This window comes from Amorphotheca resinae (genome assembly GCF_003019875.1).
Source record: "Amorphotheca resinae ATCC 22711 unplaced genomic scaffold M430scaffold_7, whole genome shotgun sequence".
Lineage (NCBI taxonomy): Eukaryota > Fungi > Ascomycota > Leotiomycetes > Helotiales > Amorphothecaceae > Amorphotheca > Amorphotheca resinae.
The window spans coordinates 1,121,763-1,137,236 of NW_020194477.1; the positions used below are offsets into that span (position 1 = coordinate 1,121,763).

Below are 15,474 nucleotides of genomic sequence, written 5' to 3' on the forward strand. Positions count from 1 at the left end.
TATAGGCGAGTACTTCCGCCGCACAGCAGGGGGGGCACCAGCCTGCCAGGAGATGTGGGGTATGTCATCCTGATCAGAATACCGTGGTCGTCACTCGAGACTGGCCAGAACTCTGCAGTCGATCAGTGACTGTATCCAGCTGATCGGCCTGAGACAAACGTACAGAGGATATTGATTCGGATACCTCGAGCATTCTGAAGCTGGAGCAGCGTACATGTCGGAACAGGGACTGTACGAAAGAGTGGCGGGAAAAGGAAAAAGGCGAACAGAGTAGATAGAAGCTCTTGAAGTCGCCTTTCCGGAGTAAATGGATACTTTCTACCAGTAGGAATGCAGGAATGGAGGAATGGAGGAATGAATACAATGTAAGGTACCAGGTACCTAGGTACCTAGGAAGCTGAAGCCCCGATCCGATAGCACTAGCACTGGCTTAGTCATGCCCGGCCCGGCAAAAGTCCGAACCCATGTCGCAGTGACAATGCCCGACCGACCGACCGACGTATTCACGTTGAATGATTATCATTGAATCCCTTCACTTATCGTCAGACCCTCTTCCGCCACCTCCAAACCTCACCCGCTCGTCCACTCGCCGCTCACCACCCACCACTCACCTCTCACCCCCACCTCCCATCCCTCCCCCGAAGCCCTCATCCGAACCCTCCATCAACCACCCTCTCCTAAAGTGGTAGCTGTCCGGTATAAGTCCCCGCTCTGAGGCTCTGAGCCGATCCCCCGCCCCATCAAAGGAGAGCAAAGACCATCATCACGCATCGCACGGGCGCGTACAGCATGGTTGAAAGAGAGCATCATGACTCGTCCTAAGGTGGATCCTGAGAAGCGGCAACGCACTGCTCAGGCCTGCGATGCATGTAAGCGGAGGAAACAGAAGGTAAGAGACCGGCCTTCCTCCATCAACTCTGCGTCAAGATCTACAATCACCTGCCTCAAGTCCTCCTATTTTTTTTTTTTTTTCTTTTTTTATATCTGCCGTCCTCACTGGTCGACCACTTCCCAAGTGAGACTCCTGTTGCCACATGAAATGTCTGGGCTTTAGGATCTTTGATTGCTGCCCTGGCCTTCACTATCCGCTCAGTTGCGGAAGACTGATAGGATTGCCAATGAACCATCATCGGCTGCTGCACCTCCCATGTCGCTTGTCGTTCTATCTCGTTGGCTGTGATCTATTATTGGCATCTACCTCTGGAGAAGCATCATATTCCGCATCTTATCATGCAAAAGCTGCAAATTCGATAGGCTGTGTCATGTGACTGGCCTTCCTCATTCCCCTACGGAAACGGGCCTGTTGTTCAATCTTCTTTCCATCGCCTTGGTTGCGACATTGGTGCGCCTATTACTGTGCTCTCACAGCAAGTTCTGTAAATTGACGAACACCTGTCTGCGTGTGGTGTCGCCACACAGTTTGAACTCGGGGTATGTCATCGTCCCGAGTACGCAGATGAAGTTTTTTGGTTTTGTCCTATCAAAAGTACCCAGTTGATGCATCCAAGGCTAACCTTCCGAATCAAGTGTAATGGCTTGCAACCCTGCAATACATGTTCAAAAAGGAACTCGCCTTGCACATATGGTACAGCCGAGAGTAAACCTGATGAACCGCAGCCTTCAAAGCGTCGAATGACAGATCAGTATGGCAGTTCATTAGCTACCTCCCTGAATAGGACTACGGAGGCAAAGTCTCAACTGCCACGTTCTCCGTACATGCCGCAGACGCAGCAGTGGGTGTCTAAGCAGGAGCTCCCAGCACAGACTTCAAACAGACCCACGGAAGCTGGTACTTCGAGCATTAAGGGCCCTGCTAAGCAATATGACGGAGTGTTCGTAGATCACACTCTAGAGGAGCAAGAAAATAAGAAGCGGGGTCTAGATGTCCCAGCACCAGAAAATCAATTACTGTCACGAGGGACCAGTACCAGTGGTCAGGACGAAGAAGCAATTGTTGAGAGCAATCCTCGATTACTGGAGGATCCTACTGGCCGAGTCTGTAAGTGACCAAAGCTCCGTGTCGGGAGAAATTCGTAGTTCTGTAAAAACCCCGCAGTATACTAATCTTCATAGTGTACATCGGTGATTCTGCTACGTTGTCATTTCTACAGCTTATTCGCACCTATGTGGAGAGCGTTGCGGGATCCGGGAACCCGTTCATCATGGACCCCAGGCGGCTCAAAATAGTCGAGAACACCATCACCTTACCTCCTAATATACGCCGCACCCACCTTCTACCTGATAGGCAGACTGCTAATGTGCTTGTTGATTCATTCTTTACTAATGTGCGTGGCTCTGCTTGAAGCTTGAGTTATTGCTGACGCCAATTAGACTAATGGCCTCATCGAGGTGTTCCCTCGCAAGGCCTTCTTCGCTAGCCTCGAAAAATGTTATACCGACCCGTTGAACGTGGATCCGTCTTGGCTTTGTCTTCTACATCTCACGTTTGCCATTGGACTTGTCATGGCGGCACCACAGCCTGGCACACCGGAAGACGCAATAATACAGAAGTTGCGGAGTGAAGTCTCTATTGGAAGTGACGGAAAGGTCCATCCAGTAGACCGAGCTGCGGTATTCTACCTAGATGCGAAACACCTCAGTGATCCATCTACAGGTTTCGAAGATGCCGGTTTTTGGAGTATACAGGCTCTTACGCTTATATCAGTCTATATGCTCGCGGTGTCGAAAAGAAATGCAGCTTATGCATACTCTGGTAAGGCATCCCTTGATTTAGACCCGACTTCTTGCTAAGAGGCTCGAAGGTATGGCTTTACGTTCCGCTTTTGCCTTAGGACTTCACAGAGCAGAGACCATGGTCATCTTCTCCCGTGCAGAGCAAACTGTCCGGCGGAATCTGTGGCGGAGTCTGTACGTCCTTGACCGGTTCCTATCCGCATCATTGGGTCGTCCAACAGCCATACGGGATAGTGATTGCTCAGGCGATCCCCTCATAAGTGGAGAGAAGCCTCCATTTCATCAAGCGACGTTCACTTCTGCAACGGATTCCACGGATGGGCTTGGCCTCGAAGCTTCAGTCCGTAGCTGTCGCACAATTGGCGTTATTCTCGACAAGGTATATTCACAACGGAAGATCTCCACAAAACTTGCGCAAGGAATTGCGGATCACTGCAAGGGCTGGCCCAAAACTCTGGATCCCAGTCTGCACCCCAGTCAATCAACGAGAGTAAATCCTGCTGATGGTATTGCAACGTTGCACGTCTATCTTTTTCATTGCCATTCTGTCGTTCTCCTCACCAGACCGTTCTTCCTCTTTGCAATGAATAAAAAAGAGCAAGAACGAAGAGAAATTGGGGCAAAGCAACAAGGAGTCGGTTCAAGGATGGACAGGTTCGGGGAGGCCTGTGTATCTGCAAGTTGTCAAAGCATCACATTGGTGCAACAAGCTCTCGAAGGTGGATACTTACCTCGAAGAAATCCCTTTGTCATGTGAGTTCCACGAATAGACATGAGAACACATAACTAACTCTCTGTAGTTATTTCTTATTTGCATCGGCGCTCGTTGTACTCTCGAGCCAATTCTCCGATCTCTATCCTCATGTCACCCCCGATAGCTCTGTCAGCAACGCGATTAACTTAATGCGATACTGTGCTGAACACGACCCACAAGCTAGCCGGCTTCACTTTATACTCACGTCCTTCCGCAATTTAGTTGTCCAACAGCGAGCTACCGTACCCCAAAACCTAAATCCAGATACCGAATCTCAGATGCGGTCCCAACCGATGTCACTCTCAAACGAAAACAACATTCCAATGGGGGACGTATACCTATCTTCGACGACTCCTGGAGGCACATCCGCTATCCCCGCACCAGGACAGCCCCCGAACAGCAGCATCAGTCCCCACCCTCTCGCTCCAACCGACCTCCCCTCCCCCGCGCAGAGCTCTGATAAGGCCCGGGATGCAAAGATGGACGCCCCGGGCCTCCTCGACCGGCTTGACGGACACAGCTCCTGGGACACGTTCTTCGACCTCGCGCGCAGCGATGGCAACGAGTCGCTCGGTGGCGACGCAGAGATCGACTTCGAGATGCTGTGGCAGTGGCCCAACTCCAACGGCGCGGGCCTCACCACCCCCGGCGGCAACGGCATGACGACACCTGGAGGCCTCGGCATGCCCGGCATTGGGCCGGATGTGCAAAGTATCAGCGACAGCGCCGTGCCGATGTATGGATTCCGGACCGATGTTCTCTAGGCGCTGGATGCTCTGGGTGTTCCTGGATTAACAAAAAAGTAAAATGAAATAAAACACGGAAGGAAAAAGAGGAGGAAATGAATGTACGGGATATTGGCGACAGGGCATGGGAACGGAACGGTAGCTGATCTAATCTGAACTGATCGTCTTCGCGGAGTTTAAAATGAAGTTGGACATGCTTTTCTTCCCCACCCTTTTTCATTTTCTGGGAAAGAGCAGAACAGCATATCACGCATTGTTGGAGAGATGCCCCTCATGTATATATATATAAGTATGTATGTGTGCCGAAAACAACCCGGCCCCAAAAATAAACCCCCCTGGTATTTATTTGGAGGAGTAGCAGGCAGGGTCTGGGACGAGGCACACGAAAGGATACCCCCCCAAAAGATATAAAAAATACATAAAAAATATTATGCACGTTTCCTATCTATCTATATCATACCTAGTGACCGTAAATAATCTTTTTTTTTGAAAAGAAAAAGAAATGGAAAAAAGGAAAAGCAAGATGAACAAACACATCGGTATCTGTAAATAAAATTAAGAACAGGGGCAGGCCGTGAATGAAGAGACGTGACTGCATAGGGGATGATATATTTCTTTAAATAGGTAATATGTCTATCGTTTGCGTCTCTCGCTGCTTTCTCTAAAACTACTTCTTCTTAACGTAAGGTAAGGTAAGGTACCCAAGTTATACTACTACTACTACTACTACTACTACTACTACTATAACATACACCCCATTCTCCAGGCTCCAGCACCTAGCTAGCTAGTTAGCTTTCTGCTCACAGCACCAGTCTCCCAGGCTCAGCTTCAAGAGCGGTCTTGACCCTGTCAAGGAAGAGTTGAGCTCTCTTCTCATCGCCCCTGGGCACTTTCACACTGAACACATTAACCGAATCCGAGATGCCGGGGAGGGGTTTGGGAGCAGCAGCAGCACGGGCTTGTTGCGTCTTAGTCGTGCCAGAGAGGATATCAATAATATCGAGATCCTTCTTCTTCTTAGCGGGTGCAGTAGAGGCCTTTTTCGTTGGGTCGGGAGAAGAGCGCGCGGGCAAGGCGCTGATCTGCGGGAGGAAATTGCCTTTGAAACCCTTGGCTCGGGTGGCCTTGTCGAGACCGAGGACTTGGTTGAAGAGCTCGTCGGCGCTGGGCGGGGAGGTCTTGGAGCGTGGCAGGTTGGAGTTCGCGAGCGCGGTGGCGCGCGCGATGAAGGTGGAGAGGGGGAGGAAGACGCCGAGCGTGCTCTGGATACGCTTTTGCACTTCGATCACGGCTGTCAGGGAGATGGGGACGGCGACTTCGAGATCTTCGATGATGGGTGCTGTTGCTGCTGCTGCTGCTGGTGGGGGTGCGGCCTTGGCGGGCTTCGGCGCTGGAGGGGCGATCTTGATGTTGCTGAGGTCCAGGTGGCTGAGTTTCTCAATCCTGCTGGAGAGCTCAGCGGGGTAGGAGGTTGAGATGGAGCCTAGATATGCGAGGACGTCGCCCTTTAGTAAACGATTATTGGGTCCCGTAGGGGTCATCTTGTCGATGGCCGATTCGTCGAGACCGTGCTCATGGATGAGATGCTGAACTGATGGTAGGAGAGGATATGTCTGCTTCTTTGGCGTCCCAGAAGGTACGGGGCTCGAGGGTTTCGAAGCCTCTGCCTTTGAGCTTGATGCTGGCTCGGGGGCCGCCTTCGATTCTTCCTTGGGCGCTGGCGGCGCTGCGGCTGGCCCGGCATCTGCTGGTATCTCCAAAGTGCTGAGGTCGTCTCCCGGCTCTGCGAGTACACCAATTCGTGTTCCGACCTTAAGTCCCTTGCTACCATCCCCCTGGATGATCTTTGCCAAAATCCCATCGTCCTGCGCCTCCACATCCATCGAGGCCTTGTCCGTTTCGATCTCGAGCAGCACGTCCCCGGCGGAGAACGAGTCTCCCTCCTTGAACTTCCAGCTGGCGATATTCCCCTCCGTCATCGTCGGAGAAAGGGCCGGCATCGTGAAGTTCTGAGCAGCGAGACTCCTCGCAGAGGTCCGGAATCCTGTTCCTGGGGTCAGCAGCGGTCCCGCGAGATGAGGCTCCTTTACATCTCACTCACCTCGCGAGGTAGCATCTTGTCGCAATTGTTTGGCTGAGAGCCTCACCGACAAGCGGCAAGCCGACGCAAAAGATGCCATGTTGGCTTAGGGATGAACGCTCAATTGAGCTGTGTGGGATGGAGGGCGCTGTCCGATGTCCCCAGGTTCCTCCAGTCGTTGAGAAATAGATGGGACGCGCTAGCAGGGGGATCGGCCACCGATCGCCGACAGCTTATAATTTTCTTGGACGACGACATATCCGCCGACCTCGAGATTGTCTTCCAAGGTACACACCAGCCTCAGCAGAGGAGACCAATTGACAATTTACTAATGGAATGTATTTAGATGCCTGCCTTCTCAAGAGGGCTCTTGTTCCGGCCCCGATGCGCCTTCGAACCACTCCGAAATCCTCATATCTTCTCCCAGGTTAAGAGCTGTCAACAACCGCGATCCTTCACTTCATCATCCACACTCCAAGCACTGAAGAAGTCTCGACCTCCATCTGCCGTTAAACAGAGTGCCCCGACTACAAAACCTGCCTCTACCCCAACCAAATTGCCGGCAGCCCCCCGAAATGCCACCTACCAGTCGTACGCTTCTACCTTGGCCCAGAAGGGGCACCCGACCCTCCTATACGTAGCTCCGTCGCACACTGCTTTTCTGATCTCCAGCTACTCCGGCGCCGCCTTCTGTTTCTCCTATGCCGCGTTCAACTTCTGGTCCAGCTATCTCAATCCGCCCCCGGGCCTCTCGACCTGGGTCCCCATCGCGTTCGGCGCGATCTGCGTCGGGATGAGCGCGATGGGAGCCTGGCTCATGCTCGGCCCCTCCCGCATCGTCAGGACCATCACTGCAATCCCAAAAGTGCCCACTGTGACCGCCGCCGCGGGGAAGAACATAACTGCCTCGGGCACCCCCGAGCTCCAGATCGAGATTGAGCTGCGCAAGATGTTCCCCGTGCCGTTCTTCCCGGCGCGCAAGCTGTACATCCAGCCCGAGCAGCTGGTCATGGACTCGCAACTGGTCCGGCCCGTGGATAGGCGGCTGTCGCCCGCGGAGGTGCATGCGATGCGTATGCAGGAGGAGGCCGAACGACAGAAACAGCTGGAGTACGAGCGGTCGCATATCCTAAGTGCGCCGTTCAGGCACATGAGCAGGGCTTTCTACTCGCTGTTCAAAGCCATAGGCAGGACGTGGACAAGAGAGGGATTTGTGAAGGTGGGGGCCAATGGCAAGATGTATAAACTTGATATCACCGGCGGCTGGGCACTGGATGGCGGGAAGGCATTGGATCGTCTAGCGACGCTGAAGCCGAAGGTCTGATGTGATGATAATCTCCGCTGTATAATTAGCTTGTAAAACTACAGAAATGCTACCCGTGCTATAAGTGGATGGAATTGACCCAGCCGATCCAGATAGCCCAGTTCCGGTTATTGAAGTGTATGGCAACAGGTCTGGAGTTGCTGGTCAGAATCCAATTCCCCAACATACGCTATGGCACCTGTGTTACGTTCAGTTTTGTCAGTTCCCTTCGTGCAATCTGGCGCTATCAAGACCTATTAGTGGCATTTCCAAAAGCGTAGATATACAAGTAGGGCCCATAACGACTCCCAAGAGAATCTCGAGAGCTCCGGGTAAGGAAACGCTTGAGGAATTTATGTGACAGCTTCGTCAAAGAAAGAGGCATGGGGCAAGAGACTGCTCTAGGCTTATGAAGAGAATCATCTTTGAGGTCTGCCAAATCGTGGGATACCTGTCTCATCCGCAGCCTCTGGGAATCATACAGATATTTGCGAACTCTGGAAGAGGGCCTGAATACGTTTAGCTAGTCACCTAAGGCTGGGGAGAAAAGCCACTTCACAGATATGCCTTCTCCAGGCCCTCGAGATCTCGAAACATGAAAGCTCGAGAACCAGCTGCATTGTCTTCCATCTGTTGAGACCGGAGAGCCGGGTCTTCCTCCGCGGAATGCAGAGGCTCCCGCGGATTGTGAACAGAATTTACAAAGGGGAATTCATAGGGAGATCAACATCAACGAGCCTCGAGTCGCCTCTTGAAACTTGGAGACATCGGAGGCCGCAGTCACCCTCGTTAACGACATCTGGACTGTTTCGCTACCATGTTTCTCATTTTGTTTGAAGTGCGGCAAAAGCAGATAAATGAGACGTCTTGAGTTCGGCACTCCTCCTGCCATACAAGTATATCTGCATATCTAGCTCGACTGCATGGTCGTCCAGATTGTATGCAGATGTAGTAGAACCAGAAAGCAGGCTGGAAGGACAGGGGGAAATTAGGAAGAGGCGGGAAAAAAGATGCTCGGGTGCGACAGATAGATAGGAGACAGACGAACAGAATAGGGGGAACCCCTTTCTGACACGTGTGCGGAGGCCTATGAGACAATTGATGTTTACACCGAGGCGCGTCTGGACTGGACATGACTCTAGGAACGAGCCGGATGAGGCTCACGAGGCTGACCTCGGATCACGGGTGCTGCACAGGTGTGGCGCGGGCTCTGCTGAGTCTGGTTGCGGGGGAGGGGTAGAAGGGATGTAGAAACATGGAAATATACCACCAAGGACCAAATGATTCATGAACAGATATGTCAATTCCAACTTCGGTAGTTAGTATGGAAGGTCTGCCCTTCGATGATTGCCGAAAACCCCCCCCCACCAAGCCAATTAAACATTGTGGCTTGGCGGTTCTAGAAGAGGATGTCATGATCCGTCTGATGGGGGCGGGGATATGGCTGGAATGGTGTTAAATCCATGGTTGATTGACAAGACTCATCGGACTTGACAATGTTGACAGACGAGATAGAACTGTTACCCCACTTACTGGCTCAATCATCGTCGCTGATGGCGATGGTGGTCGGGCTGAAAATTGAAACAGTCGGTGAACAGCGTCGATCCTGGACCAATCCGAGGACGCTCTTCTCGTGATCCAAACTTCAGTACAGTGGTGGTGAAGAGCACATGGGGCCAGGATTCCCTTCGCTACAGGAAATAGTACAGCATAGTAGCGTGGTGATATGCACTGCGCAGTCAGTAAGGTGCACGGTTGGGACCGCAGTGTGATCCTCTGATAAGATCAAGATCTACAGAACCGTCCTAAATGCTTAATCAAGTACGGTACTGTACATGTGTACGCATAGGGTTAGAGCATGGTGTCTGAGGGTGTCACAACATGTATACTGTACCTACTCAACGTATAGAGGATCAGATCGAGAAAAAGAGGATTGAAAATAGCAACAGGAAAAGCAGGCAAGCCTTACCGCTGTGCTCTCGGCTCTATCGGAGCGCGGGCGAGGATTCTTGTAGAGTTCCAAGGTCTATACCTACCTAATTCTCGCAAGCTTGGAACGGCCAAGGATATCTGACTGTGGTGGCCAGGCACGTTGTCTTTTGAGCGTAAAGGAGAGGCCCTACAGTATAGTGTAGAAGATGTGTCGGATGGATGTCGGGAGGTTGAGCACACGCAGATTTCTCCCCCCCAAGATGGCAGCACATGACCAGTATGAACTGCACTGGGCATCCTCCTTACAGCCTAGGTGGGTTATTCCCAATGCATTGTCGGACCACTGCTGCACGAGGAACGTCATCGAGTGTATCACTCTTCCTTTTTAGTCGTTCGCTGCAGTAGCAAATAGTAACCATGGGACTGAGGAGGGCCAGGCCAAGCCACATGATAACTGACAGAAACCTTCACTCGAATTGTGCACCAGCCACACGTTTGTTTATGCGGAGTAGACCTCAGGCCAAGACGGGTCTCGGGAGAGATGGCTCATATGATCCCGAGAGAAATGACAGTACAGAGTTATGTATACTAGAAGCTATCGATTGGAAGGCCTTCATCTGACCTCTGAGCCGGGTGTGAAGCTGCGAAATTCGAACCGCCGGTCCCTCGTATCACACTGCTCGTGATGGGTATTCTCGAATGTGGATGCAGCACTGGCGATGGAAAAGGTATACTGACTCGTGGGTAGCCATTGACAGGAAAGAGGTGGTGGGTGTGGGTGAGGCGTTGCGTGCTCGCGTTTGACGTTGAAGCGGTGAAGGAGGAGAATAATGATTAGATATGAAAAGCTCCGCGAGGAAGAGGAAAGCGACGCCGCAACGGGCACACGCACAGCCAAGGCCCAAGGGGCGGATGTCTGTTGCGAACCTGGAGGATGTGATTGGACGACGGCTGGAAATTTGCAACCTTTGCGTCTCTTCCTAGGCCAAATCTACGAAGTGCAGAGTCCTGTAGATTGTTAGTACTGTCTGTGATATTATTATTAGTTCGTGATTGCGGCTGGAGGTCCATTCCTTTGCCCACGGAGGGGTTGGGGGGGGGGGGCCGCTGATCAAGCGCCCGTTGGTGGTGCAATGGAGAAGGAGATGGTGGTGGTGGGGGTGTCTCAAGGTGTGGACCAGGGATGATACGCACCAACCAGGCTGGGAGAGCGGGAGGCAATCTTGATTCTCACGGGTCGTTGACGACGCCTGCTCCAGTACTACTGCACTTCCCGTACCCGTGGGTGTTCCTGCTCCTCCTCGTGACGATGGTGAAGGAGAAGAGGGTGGACCAGCGTGATGTGATGTGATGGGCGAGGGGCTTTTGGTGTTGATAGCAGCTAAGGGAGAATGGTCGATGCCTTAGCAGGAGTAGCCTCAGGTAGCCTCAGGTATGATAGAGCCGCTAGTATGAGATAAGGTAATTAAACATTAGATAATACAAAATATACCTAATCGGGCAAGACAGGGCGATATATACCTGATATATACATGCCGCCCAGGGCTAAGAGCCTAAAAAGCACGGGATTTTAAGGATAAAAACCCCCTAGGAGGCCCCGCACAGACGGTCCCTGTTCCCGCCGACCGAACCCCGAATTTCGGCTACGCGCCACCTTCTAGTTCAGCGGTCCTGTCGCCTACAGTACCTTACAATACAGTACAGTGAGGAAAGTAAACAAGAGACGGGACGGGATTCATAACAACAATCATCAAGTACCTTAGTATATATCAATAAACAGCAATAATACACCCCGTGCCGTGCTGCAGTGCTAATGTACGGTTTGATTAGCACAGGTCGATACAGGAGAACTAGTAGTGCTAGCATCCTGTAAGGTCGACTCCGGACTCCGTAGAAATAAATAGCCTCTCGAGAGCAAACAATAATCCATGCATCGACAAGAGCCGCCTCCCCTTCTCCCTCCCACCCGCAGGCTCCACCACCACCACCACCACCTCAAGAAGAACCACCAGAACCACTTCACCATCCCATCTGAGTCTCTGCAACCCGCTCGCTGAGACAAGACAGGCCTCTCTCCTGCTTCGCGCCTGTCACTTGTCTCTGTAGCGCCACACCTCAATTTATACCCATCCCGTCGTGGGTCTTGGCTCTTGGGTCTCTTCCCGCCCACGCATTCGCTGCTGTGCGGCCGGTGCCCTCGACGACCATTACTATTCGATCCCTGGCCGCCCGACCTCTTCTGCCTTTCTTCTGCGCTTGCCCTGTATGAGCAGGGACCCCGACGACGCTGGGCAGTGGACACTGGACGCATATCATCCATCCTACACTAACATATCCCGGTCCCAAAAGTGGAGCGCCAGGCCTGCTCTGCAGCCACTGCTGCACCCGCCGCCCTCACGACGGACTCTGCTACTACTCGCTCACCTCGAGACGGACAGCCGACTCTCGCGACTACACACTACCACTACGACTACTGTACTGTACGGTACTCGGTGCTTGCATGATTGCATCCCATCCTGCATGCACCAGCTTCGTCGTGATTCGTGAAGCCCCATCCCTCCTGCTGCCCCCCCGTAGCACCATCTGAGGTCGGCGGCAGCATTCTGCCCTTCAGATAGCGAGGGTCCTTTTTCTTCATTTCTCCCCCCCGCTCCCCTGGAACTTTCTTCTGCTTCGTTGTGCGAGTGCCTACAGAGCTGTGCTGCTCTCGGTGCCCAGCACGACCACGATAGGAGGTATAGTGTGAGGTATGTTGAGCTCTTTCCATCTGTCTGTTTCCCTCTCTACCCCCTCCAGGTGCGTCAAAGCACTGTGTGATATGTCACATACGCGGCACGCCTCTGTCCGTCCTCGAGCGGACCATTGCATTCATTGCACCGCTGGTATCTCGAAGGATAATGGCTGCGCGGCCGCGTCTGCAGCCTGGCTCGAGCAGAGCATCGTGGAGCACAGCTCCTTACAAGGCATGATGTGTTGCTACGCGCTCATTTCATGTTTTCCATTTTGAAAATTAGAACCGCTTCTAACGTGTTGCTCAGCAGGCTGTCACCCTTTCCCTTTCCGACAAACATATCTCCTCTCTTACCGCATACGAATATCCTTTCTCTTTCTACAAGGTACTGGGCAGCTTTTTTTATTTCTGCGCCTCGGTCCCGCCGGAGGGATATAGTCTTATGGACACCGAGGACGGGCAGTTCTTCATAAAGGTATGCTGTTCCTGCCATCCCGAAAATCCCTCTTCGTCAACACATAGCTGATATATCCCCCTCTACAGAACTTGGCCCATTTTGTTCGGACACACGAGAAAGCACTTGCCAATGCCCTGCAATTACGTCGACAGCAGACTCCTAAAAATGGATCATCACAAGGCGTGTCCGGGGCAGTCGGAGGATCCGCAATCCCCGGGTCACCAACAACCACAAACCCTCCATCCTCAGCGTCCTCCTCTACAACATCAAGCACTCTCGCAGCAGCTCTCTCCCTCCCATACTTAACTTTTGCCTCACATAATATCAAGCCTGCCAAACTTGCCTTGACACCCCATCATCTGTTCTACCTCCTTTCCCGATTTGAAGAGCTTGGCATACAGGTTGGTCCCATGAATGTGCGGTTAGAGAATCTCCATGAAACGTCTGCTGCCAACTATGTGTCCTTTTTGAGTCAATCACAGCGGCCAAAAGGCCGAGGCTCTGATAGTGGATCCATCCACTCGGTATCCAGTGTGCGAAGTGTAATGTCTGGCATGTCCGCTTTGTGGGCGAACTTTGGCCTTGGTTCTGGAGGCGCCGCTGCCCGAACCGAGAAACAAAAGGCAGCTATCGAGGCGGACTTGAAATACCTGTATTCCGCCTTCACCAAGATCCCGTGTCTAAGGCTCGCCCCAGATCGGCGAGCACGGTTGATCGAAGGCTATGAGGAATTTCCATTCGACAGCGCAGTTCCTCTCTATGCATTCAAGAACGTTAGTGCCCTGGAGATTAGTGACATTGATATTCGGCAGTTTTTTGGCTGGGACCGACTTGCGGATCAGTTAAGGTCCTTAACAGTCAAGCGTGCGGGTGTTGAAGATCCAGCAGACCTCCTGATCAACATAGTGCTCGATGATATGGTCAGACGGCGACGGCGTTCTTCAAAAGCGCAATCGTCACCAACCACTACATGGGCCATGTCTTCGAGCCCGAAACGAAGCCCGACGTTGCCACACGCAGTGTTAGTCCATTCAAATTCAGCGCCTGGATCCCCAGATGAGCGCAGCCATATCAACGACGCCGAGGTTCGAGGTGAGCTGCTCGTACGGTCTGGTTCTGATGGCTCGAAATCTCCAACGAAAGCAAGACCGAGGAGCAACTCGCCTGTACGGCCGAATAGTTCACGAACTGGTTCGACCCATGGACATGTGCGAAATTCGCCCTACAAAGTCAAGAGATCTGGATCGAGTAGTTCTCATTCGAGTATGTCGGATGGTTTGTACAACCCGCGCGGCAGCTCGTCCAATCTCCTGGCCATGGGCGTTTTGCCATCATCGAAGTGGAGGTTTTTGAAGCATCTTAGCCTTGCTGATAATAGCCTTACATCAATATGTGCAGCCAGCCTTGCGCCGTTGGCAAATACCCTCCATTCCCTGGACCTGTCTTCGAATCTATTCTCTCAAGTCCCTGATTGCCTGTCCTCCCTTACGGCCCTGAGAGCGCTGAACCTATCACACTGCATGATTGATTCGCTTCGTTCCTTGAAACGGAACCCTCTACCAGCTGTCACTGCCCTGAATCTGCGATCGAACCGCCTTGTATCTATAGCCGGTATCGAGAGCCTCCTACCATTGGAAAGACTTGATTTGCGAGACAATAAAATCAATGATCCTACGGAGCTCGCAAGGCTTACTGGTCTCCCTAACATACGGGAGATCTGGGTCTCTGGGAACCCCTTCACCCGAACCCATTCCGGGTATAGAGTTACCATCTTCAATCTTTTCAGGAAAACGCCTGGCTACACTGAGGATATCGTGATCGATGCTTATGGTCCCGGCTATTCCGAACGACGGCAACTGGTTGAACGTGTAGCGCAACGTCCAAATGTGCCCATCATCAAAACACCAATACCGAACTCTGATCTTCCTACATTGAATACCAACAAGCCCATCATCGAATATCCTGCCACTCAGGAGCCATCAGAGCTTCGCAAAGAACGACCGGGGTTTGAAACCACTACAAGTGAGGTATACTCAAGCGCTTCTGGGCGGCGGAAGAGGACACCCAAGCGACGCATTGTAGACCTTTCAACTTCAGACACCTCGCCAGGTATGCTGAAGCCGTCTGTAAAGTTCTCGTCGGAAGAAGCCATGGCCGCGGCTGCCGGGTCAGATGTTAGTTACAGTATCAGTCCTGGCCCAGCCACTCGGACGATCGAATCATATACGCCTTCCGAGCCGAGGCAAACTCAGAACCAGCCGGAAATGCCACGCATTGATACTTCAGTAGCCCCTCGATTACCGCCTATCGAGACGGTTAGTTACAATCCTCCGGCTATCAAAGCACCGTCTAATCCGGATCCTCAAGACTGGAGCATCAGTGGCGAAATTTATAGGAAGAAAATTGAAGCTCTTCGCAACGAGGTTGGAAACGGATGGCTGAGTGTCCTGAGTGAAGAAGCGTGGGACCCACAAAAGAATGGCGTAGATTTCAGTCCTGCGAGCACCATACGGCCGAGCCCAACCACGCCTCGAGCAGCCAGTCTACAAACAATACACAGCGGCCGGACATTGGGCTGATGATATTGGTGAAGAAGCCGCTTTTGAGAACCAGGATTTCTTCCACACGAAAACGGTACATATCGGATTCGACTGCTTCTATGCTCTCAATGTCTCTGTCATTTGGCAGCACCTGCGGCTGTGCCGAACCTTTTTTGATACCCTCGTCTTTAAGATTGCATTGTATATATGATTCTCCCCTTTTTCTCGGGATGTTTG

The 15,474-nt window shown here is 52.3% G+C and overlaps 4 protein-coding genes across 4 annotated transcripts; 3 read left to right on the forward strand and 1 right to left on the reverse strand.

Moving 5' to 3' along the window:
- Positions 1–530: 530 nt before the first annotated feature.
- On the forward strand, positions 531–4,630 carry M430DRAFT_141295 (hypothetical protein). The gene is made up of 6 exons (XM_024862704.1): positions 531–889; positions 1,528–1,999; positions 2,074–2,285; positions 2,332–2,713; positions 2,763–3,447; positions 3,495–4,630. The coding sequence occupies exons 1-6, from the start codon at positions 809–811 to the stop codon at positions 4,210–4,212; spliced, it is 2,550 nt and encodes an 849-aa protein (XP_024720355.1). The 5' UTR covers positions 531–808; the 3' UTR covers positions 4,213–4,630.
- A 364-nt stretch (positions 4,631–4,994) lies between these two features.
- M430DRAFT_103881 (hypothetical protein) lies at positions 4,995–6,374 on the reverse strand (the record flags this gene model as incomplete). Its single annotated transcript, XM_024860889.1, has 2 exons — positions 4,995–6,238; positions 6,296–6,374. The coding sequence occupies 2 exons, from the start codon at positions 6,372–6,374 to the stop codon at positions 4,995–4,997; spliced, it is 1,323 nt and encodes a 440-aa protein (XP_024720356.1).
- Positions 6,375–6,833: 459 nt separating this feature from the next.
- M430DRAFT_72306 (hypothetical protein) lies at positions 6,834–7,586 on the forward strand (the record flags this gene model as incomplete). Its single annotated transcript, XM_024869523.1, has 1 exon — positions 6,834–7,586. A coding segment is annotated over one exon (753 nt), but the record flags the coding sequence as incomplete, so codon positions are not given.
- Positions 7,587–12,682: 5,096 nt separating this feature from the next.
- Positions 12,683–15,276, forward strand: M430DRAFT_103125 (hypothetical protein; the record flags this gene model as incomplete). The annotated part of the gene is made up of 2 exons (XM_024860845.1): positions 12,683–12,715; positions 12,784–15,276. 2 exons carry the CDS (start codon positions 12,683–12,685, stop codon positions 15,274–15,276), a joined length of 2,526 nt encoding a protein of 841 aa, XP_024720358.1.
- Positions 15,277–15,474: the final 198 nt, after the last annotated feature.

Excerpts from the sequence above, each read along its gene's own strand:
- M430DRAFT_141295 (XM_024862704.1), top strand. The coding sequence starts at position 809 with ATGACTCGTCCTAAGGTGGATCCTGAGAAGCGGCAACGCACTGCTCAG. Across the intron at positions 890-1,527 it reads GTAAGCGGAGGAAACAGAAG|TGTAATGGCTTGCAACCCTG; the intron begins GTAAGAGACCGG and ends TTCCGAATCAAG. Across the intron at positions 3,448-3,494 it reads CGAAGAAATCCCTTTGTCAT|TTATTTCTTATTTGCATCGG; the intron begins GTGAGTTCCACG and ends AACTCTCTGTAG.